This window comes from Schistocerca gregaria, chromosome 1 (genome assembly GCF_023897955.1).
Source record: "Schistocerca gregaria isolate iqSchGreg1 chromosome 1, iqSchGreg1.2, whole genome shotgun sequence".
NCBI classification, from domain to species: domain Eukaryota; kingdom Metazoa; phylum Arthropoda; class Insecta; order Orthoptera; family Acrididae; genus Schistocerca; species Schistocerca gregaria.
The window spans coordinates 348081358-348109002 of NC_064920.1; the positions used below are offsets into that span (position 1 = coordinate 348081358).

A 27645-nucleotide genomic window follows, 5' to 3' on the forward strand; every position below is an offset into this window, starting at 1 on the left:
TTGCAGTTTTGGTGCCAGGTAACTTCACTGCGTCAGTACTTCACTTAGTCACTTGTATTCCTACAGTTGTGATGAACAGTGCATGAAACTCTTTGCTAGATATCAATGAAGAACTATGCATTATGTCGTGTAACAATTTTGTGAAATTTACTGGATGTAAAGAGGGCTTGTGACTTTGTGCTTGCTAAACAACAAGCAGTGGAAATTAATGGCAGATTTGTGAAAAGACAGCAAAATACTTCAGCCTATTCTGTCAAAAATTCCAGGATCTAAAGTTTCCTTTACAAGTTTACGCACGCATCGCAACTCCAGGATGCTGACACCAACTACAAGTTAGGTAAAAACTTTCACATCGTCATAGAGTTCTCTCCTTAAACATTGACTAAACATACTGCATTAACAGTTTTTATTACTAACAAGGAATAAATTTTGGAGCTATAATCTGCTACTGCAACTTAAGGAGGAGATTTGTAACTCGTAATGCACCATTAACTTTTTAATAAGACATTTTGTCGATGGATCAGCGCTAACGCCCTTTATCATTATTATTAGTGGCAACTATTATTTTCATTATTATTGTAAATTATTATCATTACTAGTGTCAATTATATTATTGTTATTATTATTATTATTATTATTATTAATATTTTGCTATGTGTTCTTCATGGCCGTATGTAAGAGAGGGCCTTAAGGCCCTTATCTGGTCAAGGTAAATAAACGATAAATAAAATAAAAAAATAAATAAATAAGTCGATTGCTAGGAATTCCGCAGTCATAGAAGAAGTGGTGAACGAAAGAACGCACTTAGCTTTATTGAAAGAAACAATCCAATACAACACAGGCTAATCAGAAGTACTTTGACCGTCACTGCATTAGTTGAATCTTTGATACCATTTATACGTAGTGAATAGAATTATAAAATGGAAAATTAAGACGAACAGTCAGAAAAGGCCAGATAAACAACTTCCCTTACTTCACAAGTTCGCATCACACCAGTAGACTTTCGTAGATGTAGTCTGAGACACTACAGATTTTTGATGGAAAAATCTGAACACAGTGTTGTATTTTTCTTCCAAGAGCCACATCAGTGGTTAAAGTAGAAGCAAAAAACACAACATTTTTGGATATTGAGCACTTGATACTATTACTTTAATTTGCTGCTGTCGTGGATAGTTCCAACAAATTTCTGACGGTTATTTCTTCAGAAAGGAGGCACTGCAAGATTTTTAAATTCACGGAATGACCTAGAAAAAAGAAAATTGTGTTAGCAAGGATACTGTAAATTCACTGTTGTCCAAAATTAAAGCATCAAACGGAAATTTTGCAAGGTTGTGTTTCTTTTGCTACAAAACAGTATAAACAGGCGATAGTTCAGTAGGAAAATGTAAAGTATACACAACCTACACAACTGCAATATACGTAACGGTAGACAAAAATGTTATTCTCTTTTTTCCAACTTCCCACAACTTGTTAATGTGTTCAGTATGGGGTGTAACCAACTCTGGCAGTAATATAGTGCTGACAACGGTGGACATGCTGTGAATGATATCATCAATTTCATGTTGAGGCAATAATGTCCATTCCTCACGAAGAGATGCTCGAAAGTCTTGGAGAGTGGTTGGTGGATTTCGAAGTGATGCAACCCACCTTCATAGTACACTCCAGACATGCTATATGGGATTCAGATCGGGAGAGCAAGCAGGCCACGCCATACGTGCAATATCTTCCGTTCCCAAGAAAACGTCAACCGCTCTTACTCTGTGAGGTTTATCATTGTCGTCCATTAATACACTCCTGGAAATGGAAAAAAGAACACATTGACACCTGTGTGTCAGACACACCATACTTGCTCCGGACACTCCGGACACTGTACAAGCAATGATCACACGCACGGCACAGCGGACACACCAGGAACCGCGGTGTTGGCCGTCGAATGGCGCTAGCTGCGCAGCATTTGTGCACCGCCGCCGTCAGTGTCAGCCAGTTTGCCGTGGCATACGGAGCTCCATCGCAGTCTTTAACACTGGTAGCATGCCGCGACAGCGTGGACGTGAACCGTATGTGCAGTTGACGGACTTTGAGCGAGGGCGTATAGTGGGCATGCGGGAGGCCGGGTGGACGTACCGCCGAATTGCTCAACACGTGGGGCGTGAGGTCTCCACAATACATAGATGTTGTCGCCAGTGGTCGGCGGAAGGTGCACGTGCCCGTCGACCTGGGACCGGACCGCAGCGACGCACGGATGCACGCCAAGACCGTAGGATCCTACGCAGTGCCGTAGGGGACCGCACCGCCACTTCCCAGCAAATTAGGGACACTGTTGCTCCTGGGGTATCGGCGAGGACCATTCGCAACCGTCTCCATGAAGCTGGGCTACGGTCCCGCACACCGTTAGGCCGTCTTCCGCTCACACCCCAACATCGTGCAGCCCGCCTCCAGTGGTGTCGCGACAGGCGTGAATGGAGGGACGAATGGAGACGTGTCGTCTTCAGCGATGAGAGTCGCTTCTGCCTTGGTGCCAATGATGGTCGTATGCGTGTTTGGCGCCGTTCAGGTGAGCGCCACAATCAGGACTGTAAACGACCGAGGCACACAGGGCCAACACCCGGGATCATGGTGTGGGGAGCAATCTCCTACACTGGCCGTACACCTCTGGTGATCGTCGAGGGGACACTGAATAGTGCACGGTACATCCAAACCGTCATCGAACCCATCGTTCTACCATTCCTAGACCGGCAAGGGAACTTCCCGTGCCACCCAACGTGCTCTAGAAGGTGTAAGTCAACTACCCTGGCCAGCAAGATCTCCGGATCTGTCCCCCATTGAGCATGTTTGGGACTGGACGAAGCGTCATCTCATGTGGTCTGCACGTCCAGCACGAACGCTGGTCCAACTGAGGCGCCAGGTGGAAATGGCATGGCAAGCCGTTCCACAGAACTACATCCAGCATCTCTACGATCGTCTCCATGGGAGAATAGCAGCCTGCATTGCTGCGAAAGGTGGATATACACTGTACTAGTGCCGACATTGTGCATGCTCTGTTGCCTGTGTCTATGTGCCTGTGGTTCTGTCAGTGTGATCATGTGATGTATCTGACCCCAGGAATGTGTCAATAAAGTTTCCCTTTCTTGGGACAATGAATTCACGGTGTTCTTATTTCAATTTCCAGGAGTGTACAAAGTCTGAGCCAGCACCACCTCGCAACAGCCGCACATGAGGTCCCAAGACTCGTCGCGATACATGATAGCAGTTAAACCTTGCCGATTCACCCGTACAATTTCATGAAGAGGTATTCATGCGGTCAACATAATGCCCGCCCACAACATTAGGGATTCTCCTGGATATCGGCGCCTTTTCATAATGTTTGGGTCCCAAAATCGTGTTCCTTGTTCCCTCCAGATGCGAATGCGTCGAGAATCATTTTCCAGACAAAATTGGGACTCATCTGTGAAAATAACATTGGCCCACTGTTCGACCGCCCAGGTGGCATGTTGACAGTTCCACTTCAGACGTTCTCTCACGTGAAGACGCATCAGAGGTACATATACAGCAGGTCTCCAACAATATGGGCCCCTCTGCTGAAGTTTTCTGGATAACGTTTGTCTCAATACAACCCGTCCAATGGATGCTGCGGCGTCAGACGCCAGTTGCCATGCAGTGATAAGGCCGTAGATCGTGCCCTTACATCCAAATAACTTTTCTGTCTTTCTGATATCAGACGCGGTCTGCTCTGTCCTTGTCTTTGGGTTACAGGTTCGGTCTCTATAAATGGTTGCCACATCCGAGAAACAACGATTCGGACCTCATCTGTCCTGCTTCCATTCTTCTTATTGATCTCCACCGCAGAGAGTCTGGTGGGTGTCTTCTTTGTGCCATACTGCACCGTCAGTGCCTGTATGTACAGCGATTGTGGATGTGGGACTACTCAGCAAACACTACCACGTTGACGTTGTCGTCCGTTGACTGGAATGCAATTTTATGTGTAGACGACGATTTTACGGACATCTGTTGACAGTTTGTATGATTATATGGTCAACTAGACACAAGACGAGGAAACAACGGTTTTTTGCTTTGATTTTGAGCACTTGCGCATATGTATACACTGATGAGCCAAAACATGGTGACCACATTTTTAGTAGCGTGTTGGTCCACTTGTGGAGGGCAACAGAGCAGCGACTCTGCGTAGTGTCAACTCGGCAAGTCCTTGGTAGGTCTCCATAGGTAAGGGCACCAGATGTGTATAAACAGGTCAGCCATTTCCCTCAAATGTCGGGACGGTAGTTTGAGTGTGAGGAGATGACATCTGATAGCATCCCAGAAGTGTTCCACTGGGTACAGGCGAATTTGGTAGCCAAGACACCAGTGCGAGTTGATTGTCATGTCAAGAAACCACTAAAGCACGATTGTAGTCCTGTGACACGGACAGTTACCCTACAAGAAGATGCCTCGCCATTGGGGAAGGCATCAAGCACGACAAGTTGAAGGTGATCCACAATAGCAATCATGTAGTCTACAACTGTCAAGGTGCATTCGATTACTACTGCAGAACCCATGGAAGTATAAGTGAGTGCCTTCCATACTGAAATACAGCCCACTCTAGTATACGTCAGTGGCATCATCGTTTGGAACAACTGTTTGCGTGGTTGATGTTTCCAGAATGAGAATTCCACTCTGTAGGGGAGTGTGCGCTGATATGAAACTTCCTGGCAGATCAAACCTGTGTGCCGGACCGAGACTCGAACTCAAGACCTTTGCCTTTCGCGGGCAAGTGCTCTACTGCAGAGTGAAAATCTCATTCTGGAAACATCCCCCAGGCTGTGGCTAAGCCATGTCTCCGCAATATCCTTTCTTTCAGTAGCGCCAGTTCTGCAAGGTCCGCAGGAGAGCTTCTGTAAAGTCTGGAAGGTAGGAGACGAGGTACTGGTAGAAGTAAAGGTGTGAGGAGGGGGCGTGAGTCGGGCTTGGTTAGCTCAGTTGATACAGCACTTGCCCGCGAAAGGCAAAGTTCCCGAGTTCGAGTCTCGGTCCAGCACACAGTTTTAATCTGCCAGGAAGATTCATATCAGCGCACACTCCGCTTCAGAGTGAAAATCTCATTCTGGAAATTTTTTGCTGCCTACTCGTGGTTTCGCTGTCAATGAACCACTTTCTAAAGATGCTCAAGTCAATGGCATGCGAACAGCCGACCAGCTTCACTGCTTCGGTGATAGTAGTTCCCAGGCGGCAGGCAATAACAACGTGCTCTTCGTCAAAGTTGCCGGTGTGCTGAGCAAAGTAATGAGGGAAGTGAAATATCCGACAGGGTTCGACAGTGTTGCTAAGAAGCTGTTCCGGAAGCAAAGAGAGTTTCACTGCATACTTAAACGCAGCTGAAGCCTCAATTATAAAAAAATATCCAGTGTCAGTCTCTGCAAGAGAGGCATTATTCATAACAGGATGGTTTAAAATCATTCCCAGGAGAGTCAACGACTGTAGGTAAATTTAGAGAGGTTTGAACTCAACTGGAAATTTACCAGCAGTAGTTCTCGAGCAGACACTTCGGAACTGGAGCAGAAAAGGGTGGAAGTAACAATGATAGGAACTGGAGCAGAAAGGGGTGGAAGTAACAATGATAAACGAAGAACCCTCCGCCAAATTCCGTAAGTTGGTTTACAAAATACAGATGTAGACGTAATTGTAGTCTACGACTCACGACAGACATGGTATGCCCACATTTGTTTCGGAGCTAGATTAAGCGATAAACTTCCTTCGTACGTTGGCCCACCAACCTCAATCGGCGCACATCCTGGCACAGTGCTCACTCTGTATCGATTGCTGGTACGGGTCCAGTTAGGAGACAGTGCGACCTTTCCCCAAATGATACTGATTTACTACTCACCAAACTAGATAATTTACACTCATGCTCATAAATTAAGGTTAAGCTGATACATGGTGAAACAACGCTTTGGTGGGCGGTTTGCGGGTTTAAATCACCTCGGGGTATGACCATGCGGTGCATTTGATCTGCGGTCGTCGCACGATGGCGCTGGCAGCGCTCCACATACGCAGAGGTTGATGCATGTCAACACAGAGGTGCGTTGATGCATGTTAGCGTACGGTGCAACGAGTACGTGTGCAGACGTTTTGAAATGTGTTAATGGTGACTGTGTGTTGAAAATGGCTCAAAGAACACATATTCATGACGTTATGAGGGGCAGAATACTATGGCGACTGGAGGCTGGTCAAACACAGCAGGTCGTAGCACGGGGCCTCCGTGTGCCACAAAGTGTGATCTCAAGATTATGGCAACGATTCTAGCAGACAGGAAACGATCCCAGACGATACAGTACGGGATGACCAAGGTGAACAACACCGCAAGAAGACCGATATCTCACCATCAGTGACCGCAGACAGCCACGGAGTACTGCATGTAGCCTTGCTCGGGACCTTAATGCAACCACTGGAACAGTTGTCTCCAGACACACAGTCTACAGACGACTGAACAGACATGGATTTTTCGCCCAGACACCTGAAAGGTGCATTCCACTTACCCCTGGTCACAAGAGAGCCTGTAAAGCCTGGTGTCAAGAACACAGTACATAGTCATTGGAACAGTGGTCCCAGGTTATGTTCATGGACGAGTCCAGGTATAGTCTGAACAGTGATTCTCGCCGGGTTTTCACCTGGCGTGAACCAGGAACCAGATACCAACCCCTTAACGTTCTTGAAAGGGACCAGTATGGAGGTTGTGGTTTGATGGTGTGGGGTGAGGTTATGATTGGTGCACGTAGACCCCTGCATGTCTTTGTCAGAGGAACTGTTAACAGGTCAGGTGGGGATGCAGTGGGTCTCACCTTTTTCCTGATGGATGTTAACGCACGGCCCCACCGAGCTGCCATTGTGGAGGAGTACCTTGAAACAGAAGCTATCAGGCGAATGGAGTGGCCTGCCAGTTCTCCAGACGTAAACCCCATCTATCACGTCTGGGATGATCCTGGTCGACGTATCTCTGCACGTCTTCAAACCACTACGACACTTCAGGAGTTCCGACAGGCACTGGTGCGAGAATGGGAGGCTATACCGCAGCAGCTGCTCGACCACCTGATCCAGAGTATGCTAAACCGTTGTGCGGCCTGTGTACGTATGCATGGTGATCATATCCCATATTGCTGTCGGAGTACATGCGCGGGAAACAGTGGCGTTTTGTAGTACATGTGTTTCGGAACGATTTTCTCAATTTGTCACCAATTCCGTGGACTTACATATCTGTGTCGTGTGTGTTCCCTATGTGTCTATGCTATTAATATTGGTTCAAATGGCTCTGAGCACTATGGTACTTAACATCTGAGGTCATCAGTCCCCTAGAACTTAGAACTACTTAAACCTAACTAACCTAAGGACATCACACACATCCATGCCAGAGGCAGGCTTCAAATCTGCGACCGTAGCAGTCGCGCGGTTCGGGACTGAAGCGCCTACAACCGCTCGGCCACAGCGGCCGGCTCTATGCTATTAGCGCCAGTTTTGTATAGTGCCACGTTGGGTGGCACGACATTCTGCAATGAGCATGGGTGTATATGGTGCTTGTTTTAACTTGGAACAACTAAATATCTTGACAAACACCCATCGTATGAAAGAAGTGTTTGAGGTGAAAAGTTAATATTTTCGAAGGGGACATTTGTCTGTGCTAAAACGTTCCGTCTCATGCAGTGCTCAACTTTCTATTTTCAAATGCGAACACCCTTTTTATTGCAGATTCGGATACTACGTCAAAATAGATCAAGCGTTTATCATTTACTGGCGAGAGTTTTACAATCACTCTATCTTCTTCCCGGTATTGCCTCACAGCCTGTTTGCTGAGTGCAGGCTCTTTGAAACCACGAGGTTGCATGTAACTGCAGAGCAAGGAACTTGCTGAGCGTAGGTTCTAGCACTGCCCGTGGTCAGTGCCGTGCCCCCTACGAGGGTGCGGCGGCCGTGTGTCTTAAAAGCCCAGCAAGGCTGTGGACGCCTGTGGGAACCTCAGAACTTTCAGTCAATTGAGCTGCACCTGGACTTGATCCCAGAATACTGCAGACACCCGTAGTCGGTTGTCGAGACAGCATTAAGGTGGAAGACTCGACAGCAACATGAAGGACAGCTCGAGTGGTGGTCCCAGCAAACAGCCATTAAGTTGGTACTTGTACTGCCCCAGTAATGGCAACTCAGGCGCCCAGCCTCCAACACTAAACAGCCTGAAGATGGGCAGATCGGTTCTTCATCTACAGAAGATCGACCCGGCCCTCATTCTCAGTCAGTCAGTCACATTGCGCCTGGTAGGACTGAAGCGTGCAGATCAAAAGTTCGTTCCACAGCCGGATGTCTATGAACTTGTACCCAAGTTGGCGGCTGCTTGTAAACAATCGTTGAATTCATCAGAGAATCCTGCAACTTAATAGAGCTGCTGCAGATGGAATGGCCTCACTCTGAGAAAGAGCTTGAGGGGGGCAGAGGTCTTATAGCAGATAATGATGCGATCCATCCCACGCTGGTGACCAAGTGTCCTTTCGTTTCTTGAGCCTGTCAGCGCTCTCGGCTGCTCTAGCGTTTAACTTCAGGATTTCAGAACGTTCCTTAATACGAGTTTTGCATTCTGAAAACAGTTCTTATAATATCTATTGATGAAGTTACTACATTTACGTCATTACAGTGAAGCATTCTTTCTGCGCCGCACTGTTGTCAAAGTGCTACATCAGTTTTTGGCTATCCTCCTTCATAGTCCGATGAAACGAGCTCCTAGCTTGTTTGTACTTCAGGTCTGCTATGTTGGCATTTGGTTACAATCTCATTGGGCTCTGCCAGACACGGCCCATTTAGTGGCATCTGCACTTGCTGCTCTACTGTGCGACATTATACACTCCTGGAAATTGAAATAAGAACACCGTGAATTCATTGTCCCAAGAAGGGGAAACTTTATTGACACATTCCTGGGGTCAGATACATCACATGATCACACTGACAGAACCACAGGCACATAGACACAGGTAACAGAGCATGCACAATGTCGGCACTAGTACAGTGTATATCCACCTTTCGCAGCAATGTAGGCTGTTATTCTCCCATGGAGACGATCGTAGAGATGCTGGATGTAGTCCTGTGGAACGGCTTGCCATGCCATTTCCACCTGGCGCCTCAGTTGGACCAGCGTTCGTGCTGGACGTGCAGACCGCGTGAGACGACGCTTCATCCAGTCCCAAACATGCTCAATGGGGGACAGATCCGGAGATCTTGCTGGCCAGGGTAGTTGACTTACACCTTCTAGAGCACGTTGGGTGGCACGGGATACATGCGGACGTGCATTGTCCTGTTGGAACAGCAAGTTCCCTTGCCGGTCTAGGAATGGTAGAACGATGGGTTCGATGACTATTCAGTGTCCCCTCGACGATCACCAGAGGTGTACGGCCAGTGTAGGATATCGCTCCCCACACCATGATGCCGGGTGTTGGCCCTGTGTGCCTGATTGTGGCGCTCACCTGCACGGCGCCAAACAAGCATACGATCATCATTGGCACCAAGGCAGAAGCGACTCTCATCGCTGAAGACGACACGTCTCCATTCATCCCTCCATTCACGCCTGTCGCGACACCACTGGAGGCGGGCTGCACGATGTTGGGGCGTGAGCGGAAGACGGCCTAACGGTGTCTGGGACCGTAGCCCAGCTTCATGGAGTCGGTTGCGAATGGTCCTCGCCGATACCCCAGGAGCAACAGTGTCCCTAATTTGCTGGGAAGTGGCGGTGCGGTCCCCTACGGCACTGCGTAGGATCCTACGGTCTTGGCGTGCATCCGTGTGTCGCTGCGGTCCGGTCCCAGGTCGACGGGCACGTGCACCTTCCGCCGACCACTGGCGACAACATCGATGTACTGTGGAGACCTCACGCCCCACTTGTTGAGCAATTCGGCGGTACGTCCACCCGGCCTCCCGCATGCCCACTATACGCCCTCGCTCAAAGTCCGTTAGCTGCACATGCGGTTCACGTTCCCGCTGTCGCGGCATGCTACCAGTGTTAAAGACTGCGATGGAGCTCCGTATGCCACGGCAAACTGGCTGACACTGACGGCGGCGGTGCACAAATGCTGCGCAGCTAGCGCCATTCGACGGCCAACACTGCGGTTCCTGGTGTGTCCGCTGTGCCGTGCGTGTGATCATTGCTTGTACAGCCCTCTCGCAGTGTCCGGAGCAAGTATGGTGGGTCTGACATACCGGTGTCAATGTGTTCTTTTTTCCATTTCCAGGAGTGTATTTAATGTAGAAATGATAGTGTTAGGAAAATGCATCCAGTATCTGTCAGGAAGTTAATACACTTGGGTCATCCTGAAACTAAAGACACCATTATTAATATTACATCTGCTAGTAAAAACAGAATCAAAATGGAAGTAAAGGATGCACGCAAGCAAACATTTAATAGAGATTTATGTGTAAAGCACAATTTAACGGCATTCATACCTAGACACATGGCGCTTAAGTATGGTGTTATTATGGAGGTAACATTTAGAATATGACGATCAGGAAATACAGTACTTTATGAAATCAAACCAGCTGTTAAAGTGATTGGCGTGAAGAGTTTCCCCAATAAAACAGTTCGTGAAGGGAAGCCAACTATGGCTCAACATCAGACATGTTATCTAACTTTCGATTCGCAGATTCTTCCCAACTACGTTCATGTGCACGGGATTACATGAGATGTGCATCGATATTTTCTCCCTTTCCATCACCGCTATAAATACCTCAGGTTGGGGCATATAAGCTGTCATCACCGTAGTATCGGGCAGTGTAGGATACCCATCAACTGATTCCACACATTCTAATTTACAGAGCTTACGTTATGGAGAGGGTCACTTCGCTACGGACAGGAACGGTCCCATTTTCCTCAGGTAGCATGAAGTGGCTGAGTTTTCTGAACTCATTAATATATCGTTCAAAGACAGCGAAGTCAGAAGGAGTGAAAATACCTATGAAGGTATCATAAGAGGCCTTCTCATTGGCAATAACTTAGTCATTTTTTTGTGCTCAGTCTCAGGTCGATATTTTTGATATGCAGGAATGCAGCTCATTTCCTTCTCTTCATCATCTTCTTATCAGCAAGGAGTTTTCTGTTCTCCAGTTGGTATCTCAAGTCCTTCCCCTCAGGTTCACGCACAGTAAATTGTTCGCCAGCCCAGTCAACTTACGAAACCGACTAACATATGTAATACCGCATGTACTTCAGTTTATAGAGACAACATTCTCCAACATTTTATTCGGATCCTAGTAAATCGGCAGCTTAGAATACTTTATAGATTCCAGTCTGATGAAGTGCGAGTATTGTCCTTCGACCTGGAAGGATGAACGGGATGTTCTATGAAGCTGAAACCCTATCGTTCTTCAGGGTAAATCTCAGACATTGGAACAAATGGCAGCAGCAGTTAACAAAAGCTGCAGTCTAATTTTACGGTTGTGGGACGATTCACTACAACAGCAGAGTTAGATATCACAAATTTAAGGAACACGTAATATAATTACTAATCATGGTTTTCAGGATCCCAGAAGGCAAGAAGGAAACAAATTGAAACTTCATGGTACGTGATATTATTTCGCTGATTAGAAAGTTGAGACAAGTTTACAAAGAACTTGGCAGTATCAGCCCCCTTATTAGTGTGATATTGCGCCCTCTCTGACCTGGATGCACGTACTAATTTGGTTGAGAAGGTTGTTATAAGGCCGTTGTATCCTCTCCTGAGGCAATTAGGCCCATAATTGTTGTAACAGGTTCATGATATCCTGGATAATGGCACTGGGATGGAGCTGATGTCCAAGCTGGTCTCACACATATTCTGTTGGGGACACATCAGGGGATCTTGCTGGCCACAGGAGTACCTTAACATCAAGCTGACAGTTCATGTGGACACGTGCCATGTGTCGACGAGCATTGTCCTCTTGAAAAAATGCCACCAAGGATACTGGATGTCTGTGACGCACTGTTGTGCCATACGTTCCCTCAATCACTGCCATCCATGACCTTAGGTCGTATCTCGTTGTTCAACACGCCAGGCATTAGGAGCAATAACTCTCTGCCTCTCCAAAACATTAGAATAATGGGACCTCTCCGCAGATTGCTGCCACACTCGCCTACGATGGTCATCCATGTAGTCTGGTAGTGCAGAATTGTGACTCATTGCTGAACTCGATGTGACTCCATTCATCAGGAGCCCATGTTACCAGCCATGGCACCACACCAAATGCTACGTTTTAGTTATAGTGGTAATGGGAGCCTACACATGGGGTGATAATTTCTGGTCTGGCTGCTACTTGTCTTCGACTAACGGGATGAAGCAGATGTTGTAGGGAGTCCATTATTTGTTTTTGGGAGGCAGGCGCAGATGTGCAGGGGTACAATGTGCTTAGTACACAATAAGACGATTCTCCGTTGTGGTGGCCGGACATAATGAACTAGGATCATGACGGCGAGTAAGCCTGCCCTCACGTTCTCACAGAGTTCAACAATGGGATACTGTCACATCTGAATGGATACTGCACGATTCGACCAGCCTGCCAAATGGAAACCCATAATGAGGCCCTGTCCAACACGAGTATGCAGCATCTCCATGTTCTTTACTGTGGTAACCCAACATCTGACGCTATTCATGCACCTTGCATATCTTACCAAACCCAGTAGCAACACTAAACAAGAAAAACACTGATGCAGTCTGTTGGCTGGTCTTCCTGTTACAGAGAATCGCAACTACAATAATTTACATATGCACCGATAGAGTGTATGTGTATGAAGTTACATTGACGTCCGACCATGTCTTCTGGGAACTTCCCTTTTTCTATTAGGAAATACGAGGGTAACCCCAAAAGTAAGGTCTCCTATTTTTTTATAAGTACAAAGCTCTGTTTGTGTGGCTGCTGGTCACACTGTTATAAAGAGTGTTTCACGAGCTGTGTGTAAACATGCGCACGCCGCGCTGAGGAGCTCAGTCGTGGCTTGGCAGCCGTTGAGAAAGGAGCTCCCGTTGGATGTCACCCCCAAGTGCGAATTGGGCGCAGTTATTCGGTTTTTGAACACAAAGGGCACTGCGCCGATTGAAATCCATCGCCAATTGGCGGATGTGTATGGTGAGTCGTGCATGAATGTCAAAAATGTTCGTAGAGAGTTTGCAGCCGGTCGGGCCGAAATTCAAAGGAGCTGGAGACCGTCAATTTCTGAGGAGACAGTGTTGAAGGTTGAGCAAAGCATGCGTGAAGATCGGCGGATCGACCTGGATGATTTCTGCACGTTGGTTCCTGAGGTTTCCCGAAGCGCCGCTCACAGAATTTTAACGGAAACATTGAACTACTGGAAGGTGTGCTCAAGATGGGTGCCACTCATGCCGACTGAAGACTAGATGCGGCAACGAGTTGATGCTTCTCGCGCATTTCTTCACCGCCTTGCAGCCGAACAGGACAGCTTTCTGGACTCAATTGTCACGGGTGACGAAACCTGGGCATACCACTTTACACCTGAAACCAAGCAGCAATCATGCCAGTGGCGGCATCGTTTTCGCCAAAGCTGCGGAAATTCAAACAAACATAGTCTGCCAGTAAAGTCATGACAACCGTTTTTTGGAATCGTAAAGAGGTATTGTAGGTGACTTTATGCCCATTGGGACCACAATTAACGCCGACAGGTACCGTGAGACTCTAAAACAATCAAAAGGCAGTTCAGAACCGGAGAAGAGGAATGTTGAGCAAGGGCGTACACATTCTCCACGACAACGCTGGCCCACACATCGTTCGGCAAACCGTTGCTCTCCTGCAACAGTTTCAGTGGAACATAATCACCCACCCACCCTATAGTCCTGACTTGTCGCACAGTGACCATCACCTGTTCCCTAGGTTAAAAAAATATTTGGCCGAAAAGCGATTCAGCTCCGACGACGAGATGAAAGAAGAGGTTCATAACTTTCTGAACAGCATGGCGGCGACCTGGTATGACATGGGCATACAAAAACTGTCACTGCGCCTACAAAAATGCGTCGACAGAAATGGTGATTATGTCGAAAAATAGCTAAGTGTACAAGCTGTAAACTGATGTAAACCATTGTAGAAATAAACAGGCCATTGTACTTAATAATAGGAGATCTTACTTTTGAGAGCACCCTCGTATATATATCCATAACGTTCCCCACATCTCCCATAATATTCCCTCCAAATTTGATGTCGTTTTGAGCAATGGTTTTTTTTTACAGCATTTTGAAACTGAAACTTCAATCATAATCACCCTATACGGATATACAATCTCACACACACACACACACACACACACACACACACACACACACACACACACACATACACACAAAAGATTAAGGTATTAAAGTTTCAGTTTCAAAATGCTGTAAAAAAAAAACCACAGTTCAAAATGACATCAAATTTAGAGGGAATATTATCGAAGATCTGGGGAACGTTATCGAAAAAAATAACTAAAATTTTACCACTAGATGGCGCTGCAAGTGGCAGGATATGTAAAATAAATGACGTGAAGTACACTACTGTTCCTCAGTTTGTGTCTGAGACGAGGAATGACTGTCTTAACGCTGTATCTTGCGCTGCTGCCAAGACTTTTACGATAATGATGACTGTGTGTCAATAGCTCTGCAGAAGTCCCGGGTATGAGAAAAAGCGTTCAATCGATGTCTGCCAAGGGTGCCGAGAAACTGATTACGAAATTCTAAAACACACGTTCTTTTGAAGTGCAATATGATAGAGAGGAAAACAATTGATCCGACGTCAGTAAAAGATGTGGCCACAGCATTACATGAGGTGGTCCACCGGTAGTGTGCAAGCATGCAATGCACGTGGAATTGTCTGAAAGTTCGACATACCTGTGAGCATGGTGTATAAAATTCTACGAAACATCCTGAATTTACTATCCATGCAGAATTACCCACGTTCAGGAACTTCTTCATGATGATTTACCAGTAAGACAAACGTTTGCTCTAGAATTTCTTGTTCGCGTGGAAGTGGACAATGCATGGCGATGGAACATTGTGCCGACAGACGAAGTCCATTTCCATCTCCAAGGAAATGTCAGTGCGCAGAAACGCAGATACAGGCAATATGGGCGCCGAAAAATAAGTTCGCACATCAGCTAGTACCACTTCAATCTCCAAAGATAACTGTATGATGCGGGTTGATGGCATCATTGTCGTAGGGCCATATTTTTGTCGAGATGATGGCTTCTGTTGGTCCTGTTACCTGTACCGTCACTGACAAATGCTATAAGAGTCTTTTGCACACCAACGTCATTCCATCCCACCAACAGCGTGGATGTGTGTGTACGATAATTTTATACAAGACTGCACACCTCTGCACATTGTACAGCCAGTGAAGCAGCTGCTGCAGAGGCACTTTGCAAATGCTAGAATTACCATCCGTCGTTTCCCTATAGCCTGGGCGTTCAGATCACCTATCTGTAATGTGTAATATGTGTGACTTCTGGCCGTGGGGTTACCTAAAAGATGTTGCGTTCAGTTCTCTGATTACAAACGCAGCTGAAAGCAAGCATTGTGCAACGCATTCTGAAGGTAACTCCTGAGAGACTCCGATCTGTTATGAAACATACTGTTTCTCGATTCCAACGTGTGCCTTGCGTCAGTCTCACAATAGTCAAAAACGCATTCCATAGTTACTTTTTATGCGATTTTTAGCCATAGGCGAATTAACAACCAAGTTTTCCCATCCGATGTGATACGATATTGCTGTCGTGGATGGGCTTATCAAACTAATGTTGCCACAATTTCTGAATGCAGACTACTGCGATATAAGAGAAAATCGAAAATGACCACAGAAGTAGAACAGTAGCTGATGGTTTCATCACCGGCACAAAATACAGGTTTACCTTGATATCTCAGTTAAGAGGCGAAGATGCTCAAGTAGACATAAATGTGATTAATATCCAACAGACTTTCATAAAGAAACCAACCGTTTCAGAAAAACTAGAAAGTTGGAGCAGGGGGGGGGGGGGGGGGGGGGGAATGTTGCTAGGAAACAGCCATGGAAAAGGCGTGTGCCACATTTTGCTGGAAAAATAGGTAACCGGTACCAGATCACAAACTCTTGCAAGCGTAGTGCACGTTTTTCCCAAATGGTACAGGGTGTTGGATCCTTGTGCAAGGGCTTTGCAAAGCAGAGTCATGTTTTGATAGGGAGGGAGCAGGAAACAGGTTTGTTAGGGACTATAACATTGAGAGTGACCAGCTAAAAGTACTTTCTGTAACTACCTTAGTTGAACAGTTCTGTAAGGAGGGTCAATACGGATTTGTATCGACTGCTTCAGGTGGCTACTGAGTCAAATATGGGTTTGGTTCCGGTTAATGTTATTTGTAGGAGAGATTTCACTAGGCATGACATGCATCTCAGGAGGATATGGAAGGATAAATTTGCTGGGCTGATAGCAAAATCCTTAAGGGGGAAGGAGCACTGCAACTCATGAAAGCACCTATTTTTCAGGCTAACATCCATGTTTAGTGATTCAATATTGAAAAGAATTAAGCTTAATGAGAAGTTCAGACGGGCAGGTACTACATATTTTACAAAGTACAGTGAAAAATAGTGTTAGTATACTGCATCAGAATATCAGGGATCAAAATGCAAACTAGATGAGCTTCTTGTTTATTTAGAATATTTAGAAACTGAAGATGTAACAGATGTACTATGCCTGTCTGAACATTATGTAGTCACAGATATGGAAAAGGCAGATGTAAGTCGATATAAGGTTCCAGTACATGTAACTAGATACAATATCGTAAAAGGAGAAGTTGCGATATACGGATATACGAGTATGTTAAAAATTATTCTGCAGTACAATACTGTGGAACAGTCTTCCAAATTGGTGCATTAAATTAACGATTTAACTATTGCAAATTTTAGGGACGTTTGCAGCAGTTAGATTGGGATGAGATGTACCTGGAACCATATGTTAATTTGAAATATAACTTATTTCATGATACGTTTGTGAGTATATTTGAAGACAGTTTCCCTAAGAAATCAGCGAAATGTAATTGTAAGAAATCATGTAAGAAACCATGGCCTACTAAGGTGATAAATATATCTTGTAACTGGAAAAGGTAAATGTATCTAATAGCGACTCAGAAACAGTCAAATATTATAAAACTACTGTGCTGTATTGAGGAAAGCTATTAAAAAGTCGAAAACTCCGTGTCTTATGTCTGAGATTAACACCATCTGAAAATGAAATGAAAACAGTTTGGAGTGTTGTTGAAATGGAAACAGAGATACTAAGAGCACAGGAAGACTGTAGGCTACTACCATCTAACTGAATGAAAAGTCTGTTAACAAAAAAAATCAGAAGTGGAAAATATTTTAATAATCATTTTTATATGTTGTGGAGAAAATAGGACCCATATGTTCATTAGGAAAAGCAAGGCTATATATGGCAGAGACAATATCTATCAGTTTGATGGAACTGAAATTATAGCCCACCTCTCTCTATGAAATTAGGAAAATGATAAAATCACTCAAAAATAATAGTCTCATGGAACTGACAACATTTCCAACAGAGTACTAAAATCAGGTTCCCAACAGATAAGTAGGATGCTCAGCCACATATGGAACTAGAATGAAAACTGCTCCTATCATAGCACAAAAAAGGTGAGTATGTCCTGGGCAGAGTTAGGAACTAATTTTGCAACTATCTTGCAGCTTCAAAGACATTTAAATCAAAGCATCTTGACATATTCGCGCATTTTTACATGTTAGTATTAGTACACATGTCGTATAACATGATACATCGTGACAAGTGAAGTAACATTGTGCATGTTGCCGTCCCCCCGGGAACAAAACCACTTCCGGGAATTATACCCGTCATAAAAACTTTTTTCAGATATTACATACACGTTTTTCAGCCATATGACATTATGTATTGTTTACTATGGCTGAGGGATCTTCTGGATTTTGGGCGCAGTATTAGCAATTTCAGCCTATAAATTTGGCAACACCTTGCAGCTAAGAGAGCTGGCGGAATAGGGTTAACTCGTAAAAAAGCGCGGATATATCAAGATGTTTTGATTCAAATGTCTTTGAAGCTGCAAGATAAGTCCAAAAGTTATTTCCCTTCTTTTATATCTCTGGCTCTGCCCAGGAGATTTTCGCCCTTTTTTGTTCTGTGATAGGAGCATTTTCACTCTGGTAATCTACTTCTATTCTAGCATAATTTTGAAATTAGGTCGCCACAGCTTGGCAGTCGTTGTAGATGTTTGTTGAGTCGGGCGACGACCGATTAGGTACAGGTTTTTCATTGTCTTTCGAACCATGTTGCTTATATCGTGACAAAGCATAAAGCTTTCAAAAAAACAACAGGACGAACATTAATTACACGTTTTTGTCTACCTTGTAAATCTTGAACAGATTCGAACAAGTCTGAAACGTAGCAGTGGTGTGCGTAAAAAACTCACAACAAAACGTGTTTTTTACACGTAAAATCAGAATGAAGTCAGATTTTTGAAAGAAAGTTTTCATTTTTACCGTCAGAATGCATTTTTCTTTATTTATTTGAATCACTTTGAACAGCATCCACACTTTCAGTTCACGTAAGAATGACTTTTACGTGCTACTTTTACCTCGATTTTAAACCATCGTACCCGGACAGTGGATAAAGATTAATGGATAAAAAATTTCGTTTCAGATTTATCTATTTATCCACTTCAGTTCAAAGTTTGAACCGATTCTACAAGTTTAAATTACAGAAATGGCATGCTTAAAAAATCTCCCAGAAAAACATGTTTTTCGTACGTACTTGAACCTGAAATACAAACGGTGCACATACAGAAGTTGCCATTATCTGAGTATTAATTTCAGATCAATTAAAATCTTTTTCAAAAGGACTTAATCAATTCGCACAGTTTGCCCGGGCACTGTCTCCGGTTCGTCGTTCAAACCTTGCTTAATATACTGAAACATAGTTTCTGTAAGACAGACGTTTGAATGGCATACAGACTGCCGCTGCTCCGGGCTAAACCAAAGACTTTGCACCCCATATTCCTAGCTCAAATAGGAACCGAACACCAAGATCCACCAAAAAGCGACTCTGCCCGCGGTCTTCTTAAATACACTCCTGGAAATGGAAAAAAGAACACATTGACCCCGGTGTATCAGACCCACCATACTTGCTCCGGACACTGCGAGAAGGCTGGACAAGCAATGATCACACGCACGGCACAGCGGTCACACCAGGAACCGCGGTGTTGGCCGTCGAATGGCGCTAGCTGCGCAGCATTTGTGCACCGCCGCCGTCAGTGTCAGCCAGTTTGCTGTAGCATACGGAGCTCCATCACAGTCTTTAACACTGGTAGCATGCCGCGACAGCGTGGACGTGAACCGTATGTGCAGTTGACGGACTTTGAGCGAGTGCGTATAGTGAGCATGCGGGAGGCCGGGTAGACGTACCGCCGAATTGCTCAACATGTGGGGCGTGAGGTCTCCACAGTACATCGATGTTGTCGCCAGTGGTCGGCGGAAGGTGCACGTGCCCGTCGACCTGGGACCGGACCGTAACGACGCACGGATGCACGCCAAGACCGTAGGATCCTACGCAGTGCCGTAGGGGACCGCACCGCCACTTCCCAGCAAATTAGGGACACTGTTGCTCCTGGGGTATCGGCGAGGACCATTCGCAACCGACTCCATGAAGCTGGGCTACGGTCCCGCACACCGTTAGGCCGTCTTCCGCTCACCCCCCAAAATCGTGCAGCCCACCTGCAGTGGTGTCGCGACAGGCGTGAATGGAGGGACGAATGGAGACGTGTCGTCTTCAGCGATGAGAGTCGCTTCTGCCTTGGTGCCAATGATGGTCGTATGCGTGTTTGGCGCCGTGCAGGTGAGCGCTACAATCAGGACTGCATACGACCGAGGCACACAGGGCCAACACCCGGCATCATGGTGTGGGGAGCGATCTCCTACACTGGCCGTACACCTCTGGTGATCGTCGAGGGGACACTGAATAGTGCACGGTACATCCAAACCTTCATCGAACCCATCGTTCTACCATTCCTAGACCGGCAAGGGAACTTGCTGTTCCAACAGGACAATGCACGTCCGCATGTATCTCGTGCCACCCAACGTGCTCTAGAAGGTGTAAGTCAACTACCCTGGCCAGCAAGATCTCCGGATCTGTCCCCCATTGAGCATGTTTGGGACTGGATGAAGCGTCGTCTCACGCGGTCTGCACGTCCAGCACGAACGCTAGTCCAACTGAGGCGCCAGGTGGAAATGGCATGGCAAGCCGTTGCACAGGACTACATCCAGCATCTCTACGATCGTCTCCATGGGAGAATAGCAGCCTGCATTGCTGCGAAAGATGGATATACACTGTACTAGTGCCAACATTGTGCATGCTCTGTTGCCTGTGTCTATGTGCCTGTGGTTCTGTCAGTGTGATCATGTGATGTATCTGACCCCAGGAATGTGTCAATAAAGTTTCCCCTTCCTGGGACAGTGAATTCACGGTGTTCTTATTTCAATTTCCAGGAGTGTATATTTGTTACAGCGCTTTTGCGCTGCTGTAACGATAGTATTTACAAGCAACCACGCTGCTAGTGAGAGGTAAGAGGACACACGTCAAACAAACATTTTCCACAATTAGTGGACACGTCTGGTTTTCTTTTTTCGATCCAACGAATTTTTCGCGAGATGATACCGTTTTGGAACTCAACTGTGTCATTGGTCTATTACAGCGATATCTATCACGCAGCGACAAAAGATTTACATACAAAAGATACGTATTTATTCCAGTAAAATCTATATTCACGATAAAAATAGGATGTTTACGTTTACGAGTAACATTATTGACAAACTACCTACTTGCTTGTCACCGGTTTTATAGACGACGTTGTTTAATTATTTTTCTGACTTTTCTACATCACGAGTGGTTAGCTTCTCAAAGATTCAAGTTCCATTGCTGGTGGTGGACAGCAATGACAGACAACAACCGTCAAAGAGAGTCGGCCGAAAAACCAGAGACAGAAGCCGACAGGCAATCTGTTCGCAAGTTGCCACGAAAACTTTAACAATTTTGTAGTATTACTGTTGTCAAATCACACAATTACCTTGACACTAATTTCAGCGTTCTGTCTGGCCGCCATGTTCGGATAATAAAGCTGTATGGTAGATCAGCAGGCTCTACAAAAATTTTATTAGTTAACGGGCGAGAAAAGTTTACATAGTGACGTTACACTTAAATTGGATTTAACTCCTTTATTTCAAAAAACTGCCAGCCACACAGCCAATATTTGTTTTTAACATATCTACAGAACGTCTTATTTACGATTAAGACTGTAACAATATTTCCCAAATAAAGCGCGGTTCCAAAAGTAATCCGCGAATCTATATGAACCTCGCTATACCTAATCGCCTGTGTGACACGTAACGTACGTTAGAACACACGGTGTCAATTGTCCGTCAGCTCTATTTGACTATTTCATCAAATCATGGCCATAGCCGTTTCCTCGTCACCTGCCACGATAACATCGGAGGGATCACAGCAGTCGCAAGCTCTGACTCACACGGCGTTTAAACCGATCCTCTAGCTGGCCGTGACCTGCCCAAGCAAGTGACCACTGCTTTTGATCGAACTGAGTTCCCGTGCTCGCCGCTTCCTACGGTAATACCGGGCCATCTCTGTTGCATGTAACAGACAGAGCATTCCCACTGGGAGGCTACAGGACAAGGGAAAGGAGCAGAAGATGGGATCTCACCTGATCTCGTCGCAATTACCATCGGCGTCCCTTTGCTCCCCCGGTGGACAGGGGAAGAGCTCCTCGGGCCAATCCTCTTCTTTCAACTTTTTTATGGAGGGCGCCATGGACGTCAGGGGCGACTCCTCTGGTACCTGCGTCGTTGCCTGGGGCGACTCCTCTGCAATCTGCACCACTGTCTGGGGCGACTCCTCTGCCACCTGTATCGCTATCTGGGGCGACTCTTCTGCCACCTGCATCGCTGTCTGGGGCGACTCCTCTGCCACCTGCACCATTGTCTGGGGCGAATCTTCTGCCATCTTCAGTACATCCTCCAGCAACTCACCCGACTTCAGCTCTGCCTCCTGCGACTCATCTGTATTCAATGCACCCGCCAGTTCTGTCGAATCTGGCACGACTTCTGTAAAATACCCCCTAGTCAACACTGGTTGCTCCTCTTTAAGTTTCTTGAGCCGTTTCTGCTTCTGTCGCTGTGCCAATGATTGTTCAAAGAGCTCCATAACTTTCTTTCCCTCTGCATGATCCTCCGGCTCTATCTCAAGTGTTTCTGTCTCAGGTGACTCTGGCTCAATTAATGACACCTGGTCATGTTTATGTTGCTCTCGCTGTGATTGCTCTCTGAGTAACTGGTCATTTTTCTGTTGCTGTGATAGGCGCACCTGCAGGGAACAAAAATGGTAAATTCTATATTTCAGATTTTGCAAACTGGTCTGAGAACTATTTACGGTAGCATCATGACTATTGTATGGTCAGAAATGTGCAAGCCGCTTCATCTCTGCATGACTACTGCAACCTATACCATTCAACAGGCATCACATCACCCGTCTAATATTCAGGGTTCTCCTGTAACACTACATTCCAAAAGATTCTGTTATCTTCTTGTGTGAAATGTTTATTAACTACGTTTGACATTCCTACAAGCTACACTCCAGACAAATACCTCGATAAAAGACATCCTAACATACTAATTTTTTTCTTTGTTAATGTGTTTCTCTATTCCAGAAATGTTTTTGTTGCTACTGCCAGTACGCATTTCGTATCCCTGTACTTCACACATAGTCAGTTACCTTGCTTCCCAAACAGCAAAACACACCTACTACTTTTGGTGTCTCATTTCTTACTGTTATTCCTTCAGCATCTTCCGATTTAACTAAACTACATTACATTATCATTATTTTACTTTTATTCATGTTCATCTTGTAACATTTTTTGAACACAGTGTCAGTTCCGTTGGTGTCTCTAGTATAACTACACTGAGGTGACAAAAATCACGGTATAATGTTATGGCGGTAGTATCGAGCACACAATGTATAAAAGGGCAGCGCATTGGAAGAGCTGTCATTTGTACTCAGGTGATTCATGTGAAAAGGTTTCCGATGTGATAACGGTCGCATGACGGGAATTAACAGACTTTGAACGTGGCGCTAGAAGCATGGAATATTTCACTTCGGAAATCGTTAGGGAATTCAATATTACCAGATCTACAGTGTCAAGAATGTGCCGAGAATACCAAATTTCTCCACAGACAACGTAGTGACCAATGGTCTTCACTTAACGACCGAGATCAGTAGAGTTGTCATTGTTAACAGACAAGCAACAGTGCGTCAAATAATGGCAGAAATCATTGTGGACGTACGACAAATGTATCCATTAGGACACTGTATATGGCATTAATGGGCTATGGCAACAGAAGACTGAATTGGGTGTCCTTTTTAACAGCAGAACATCGCATGCAGCGCCTCTCTTGGGCTTGTGACCATATCGATTGGACCCTAGACGACTGGAAAACCGTGGCCTGGTCGGCTGAGTCCCGATTTCAGTTGGCAAGAGCTGATGGTAGTGTTCGAGTGTGACACAGATCCCAAGAAACCATGTAGCGAGGTTGTCAACAAAGCACTGTTCAAGCTGGTGGTGGCTGATGGTGGGGTATGTTTACTTGGAACGGACTGGGTCCTCTGGTCCAGTCGAACCGATCATTGGCTGGAAACGGTTAGTTGGGCTACTTGTAGACCAAGTGCAGCCATTCATGGATTTCGTGTTCAAAACAGCAATGTCTTTTTTTTGTATGGACGAGAATGCGACGTTTCATCATGCCACAATTTTTCGCGTTTGGTCTGAAGAAGATTCTGGGCAATTCGAGCGAATGTTTTAGCCAACTAGATCGCTTGACATGAATCCCATAGAATGTTTATTGGACATAATCGTGAGGTCATTTTATACATAAAATCCCGCAATTGTAACACTTTTGCATTTATGGATGGCCATAGAGGCAGCGTGCGTCAATATTTCTACAGGGAACTTCCAACGAAATGTTGAGTCCATGCCCCGTCGGCTTTCTGCGCTACGCCGGGCAAAAAGATATCCAACTCTGTGTTTGGAGATATCCCACGACTTTTGTCACCTCAGTGTTATAAAGTCGTTAGCAAACATCAAAGTTTTTATTTCTCCTCCCTCAACTTGAGTTTCCTTCCCAAATTTCTCCTTGATTTCTTTTAAAGATTTCTCAACGTACCGTCTGAGTTATAGTGGGGATAGCGTGAACTCCTCTCTCACTCCCTTCTCAACTACTGCATCTATTTCATGTCCTTCCGCTCTTGCTAGTATAACTGCAGCTTGATTTCGGTACAAGTTATAGGCAACGTACAGCTATTTGTATCTTACCCATGCTGCCTTCAGCATTTCAAGTGACGTATTAAACTCAAAACTGTCAATAGCTGTCTCGAAACCTACGAATCGTGTTATCATAGTCTGTCATTCCTTAATATATCTTCTAAGACAAAACGTAGAGTTAGTATTACCTCTCGCGTTCTTACATTTCTACGCAATGGAAACCGATCTTCTCCGAGATCTGCTTCTATCAGCTTTTCTATTTTGTGATCATTCATGTCAGTATTTTGCAATCATGACTTATTAAACAGGTGAGTCGATAATATTCACATCTACCAGAACCTGCATTCTTTGGGACTGTCATTATTTCATTCTTCTCCAGGTCTGAAGAATATTACGCTTGTCTCATACATCTTGCTCAGCGGTGGAATAGTTTTGTCTTGTCTGGAGCTACTAAGCAGCTCAATAATTCTGGAAGATTTAAACTAAGACTGTCTTGGTTTCAAATTGTTTTACTTATTTATTGACAATGACGCATTTGCCCTTGTGGGATATTTCCAGTTAACTTATTAACATTATGAGGCAAAGATACATTAAAAATATGTGGATGGGGGTAGTATGAAGTAAAGTATCAGACGATGTAGCGGTTCCTACAACTGACAAGAACTATGAACTTACGTGAGAAGTAATGTGGTGAGCCAACATCCGAACTTTAGTGCTAGTGTATTGCATTAAGACAAAAAGTATAAGGAAAATTAGCCAAATTAAAGCATAAGGGATGTAAAAGTGGGAATAAAATTCGGAAGTACAATTACAGTATCTACCAGAAACATGAGATATGATTAAACAAGAAAAAAATTCAAATTACCTGAAGTTTCTTGTCCTCTTTAAGTTCGTTGTCCGCTTCAAGTTTCTTGACCTCTTTATGTTTTTGTCGCTGAGCCATTGATTGTTCAAACATTTCCACAAGTTTCTGTCCCTCTTCAAGATCCTTTGGATCTATCTCAGGTAGCTCTGTCTCCTGTGCCTGTATGTCAAATTGCTGCGTCTGCTTTATAGGTTGTTGGTCAAATTTCTGTCGCTGTGGTTGCGATTTCTGAGGTTTCTGTTGCTGTGATTGTCGCATCTGCAGGGAAGAAAAATGGCACACTGTATATTTTGCAAACTACTGCGTTCAAGGTGTGTGAACTAACTATTTACGGCAGTATCGTGATTATTGTACAGTCAGATATGTGCAAGCCTACTTATTCTCATGTAATGCATGGTAAATGGTAAAATCCTTTGACACAGGTGCTGTGAATTATTAATGCCTAGAGCAGTATAAACTGTCTACGAGAATTGGACGTTCCGTTTTACGGATGCATCTCTCTGGAATAAGTAACCAAAGGTGTATATTTGAGGACTCTTGTGTGACGCGATTACAGAGATCGAACGTGTTTTATGTTGCAGAGATTTTTCTATTGTTGTGCGACGCTATTAAGCTCCAGTGCGAATGTTTAGTTAGTCGATATCACAAAAAATAAATTCAAGAAAATAATACGCATTCAAAGAGTGTATTTATCAATTTATAAAAGAAATGACAAACATTCTTCGGATATCACGTGACGTAAATCGATCGGAGGTGCAGTGTGGAATGATAGTGCGAGCCTGCATCTTTTCGCGCTCAATATTCTTCGAGAGAATATCTCAGAAGCAATAAACTTGTCTTTCATAAAAAAAAAGTTAGACACATCAATCCATACGCATCATACAACATAGCACCTAGTTGTGCCGAACGATCTGCATAGCGAAATAAACATTTTAGAGATTTCAGGTGGAGGAGTTCCGACGAGGAGTATCAGCGAGATCGACGTTGCGGGATATATATCTAGATCTCCTGTGGTATTTGGTTGACCTATATTCTTTATCTTTTAAAATACTGAAGCTAAAACGTAAATAATACCACTTGAAACCATAATTGAAAATACCAAAAATAAATAAGAAACAGCGATTTTTCTTAAACAACATTTCTTGAATTAATAAATAAATTAGTAAAAATATAATAAACTTTACATGATTACTGCAACCTATACCGTTTGTAACTGCCTTGTTGTAGTCAACTCTTGGCTTGCTATGCAGTGTTTACATCCAAAACTTCCCGCCATTGTGAATTTGACGAATCCTTGATGCCCCAGGACGTCACCTATCAAACCGATGCCTTCCTTTAGTCACTCTGTACCACTGATTTCCCAAACTGAGTACAGTACTTCACCAGGCATCATATCTACCCATCTAATCTTCAGGATTCTCCTAAAACTCTACATTTCAAAAGATTGTGTCATCTTCTTGTCTGAAATGTTTATCGAATACGTTTGACATCCATAGCAGACTATACTCCAGACAAATACCTTGATAAAAGACTGCCAAACATTTTGATTAATTTTCGTTGTTAATGTATTTCTTTTTTCCTGTTGCTATTGCCAGTACGCAATTCATATCTCTGTACTTCGGCCATCGTCAATTATTTTGGTTCCCAAATAGTATAACACACCTATTACTTTTAGTGCCTCACTCCGTATTATTTTTTCTCCAGCATCTCCCGATTTAACGACACTACGTTACATTATCATTACTTTACCTTTATTCATGTTCATCTTATAACATCTTTTGAAGACAGTGTCAGTTCTGCTGGTGTCTCCAATATAATTACACTGAGGTGACAAAAATCATAGGATAGTGTCATGCACATATACAGATGGCGGTAGTATCGAGCACACAACGTATAAAAGGGCAGCGCATTGGTGGAGCTATCGTTTGTACTCAGGTGATTCATGTGAAAAGGTTTCCGATGTGATAATGGTCGCATGGAGGGAATTAACAGACTTTGAACGTGGGATGATGGGTGGAACTAGACATATGGAATATGCCATTTCGGACATCGTTAGGGAATTCAATATTACGAGATCCACAGTGTCAAGAGTGTGCCGAGAATACCAAATTTCAGGCGTTACTTCTCTCCATAGACAACGTAGTGGCGGATGGTCTTCTCTTAACGACCGAGAGCAGCGACGTATGCATAGAGTTGTCAGTGTTAATAGACAAGCAACACTGCGCGAAATAATGGCAGAAATCAATGTGGACTTACGACAAACGTATCCATTAGGACACTGCATTTGGCATTAATTGGTTATGGCGGCAGAAGACTGACTTGGATGCTCTTTTTAACAGCGCGACATCGCATGCAGCGCCTCTTCTTGGCTTTTGACCATATTGGTTGGACCTTAGACAACTGGAAAACCGTGGCCTG

General features: G+C 44.7%; 1 protein-coding gene across 2 annotated transcripts in view; it reads right to left on the reverse strand.

Moving 5' to 3' along the window:
• Positions 1–787: 787 nt before the first annotated feature.
• LOC126345089 (trichohyalin-like) overlaps positions 788–27645 on the reverse strand; it is a 38118-nt gene continuing 11260 nt past the window's right edge. For both annotated transcript variants that reach the window (XM_050002075.1, XM_050002074.1), the window contains 3 exons: positions 25228–25485; positions 21753–22411; positions 788–1244 (listed from right to left, as the gene is read on the reverse strand). In XM_050002075.1, the coding sequence (XP_049858032.1) occupies positions 1202–1244; positions 21753–22411; positions 25228–25485 (960 nt within the window). In that variant the 3' untranslated portion in view covers positions 788–1201. The remainder of the gene's footprint in view (positions 1245–21752; positions 22412–25227; positions 25486–27645) is intronic.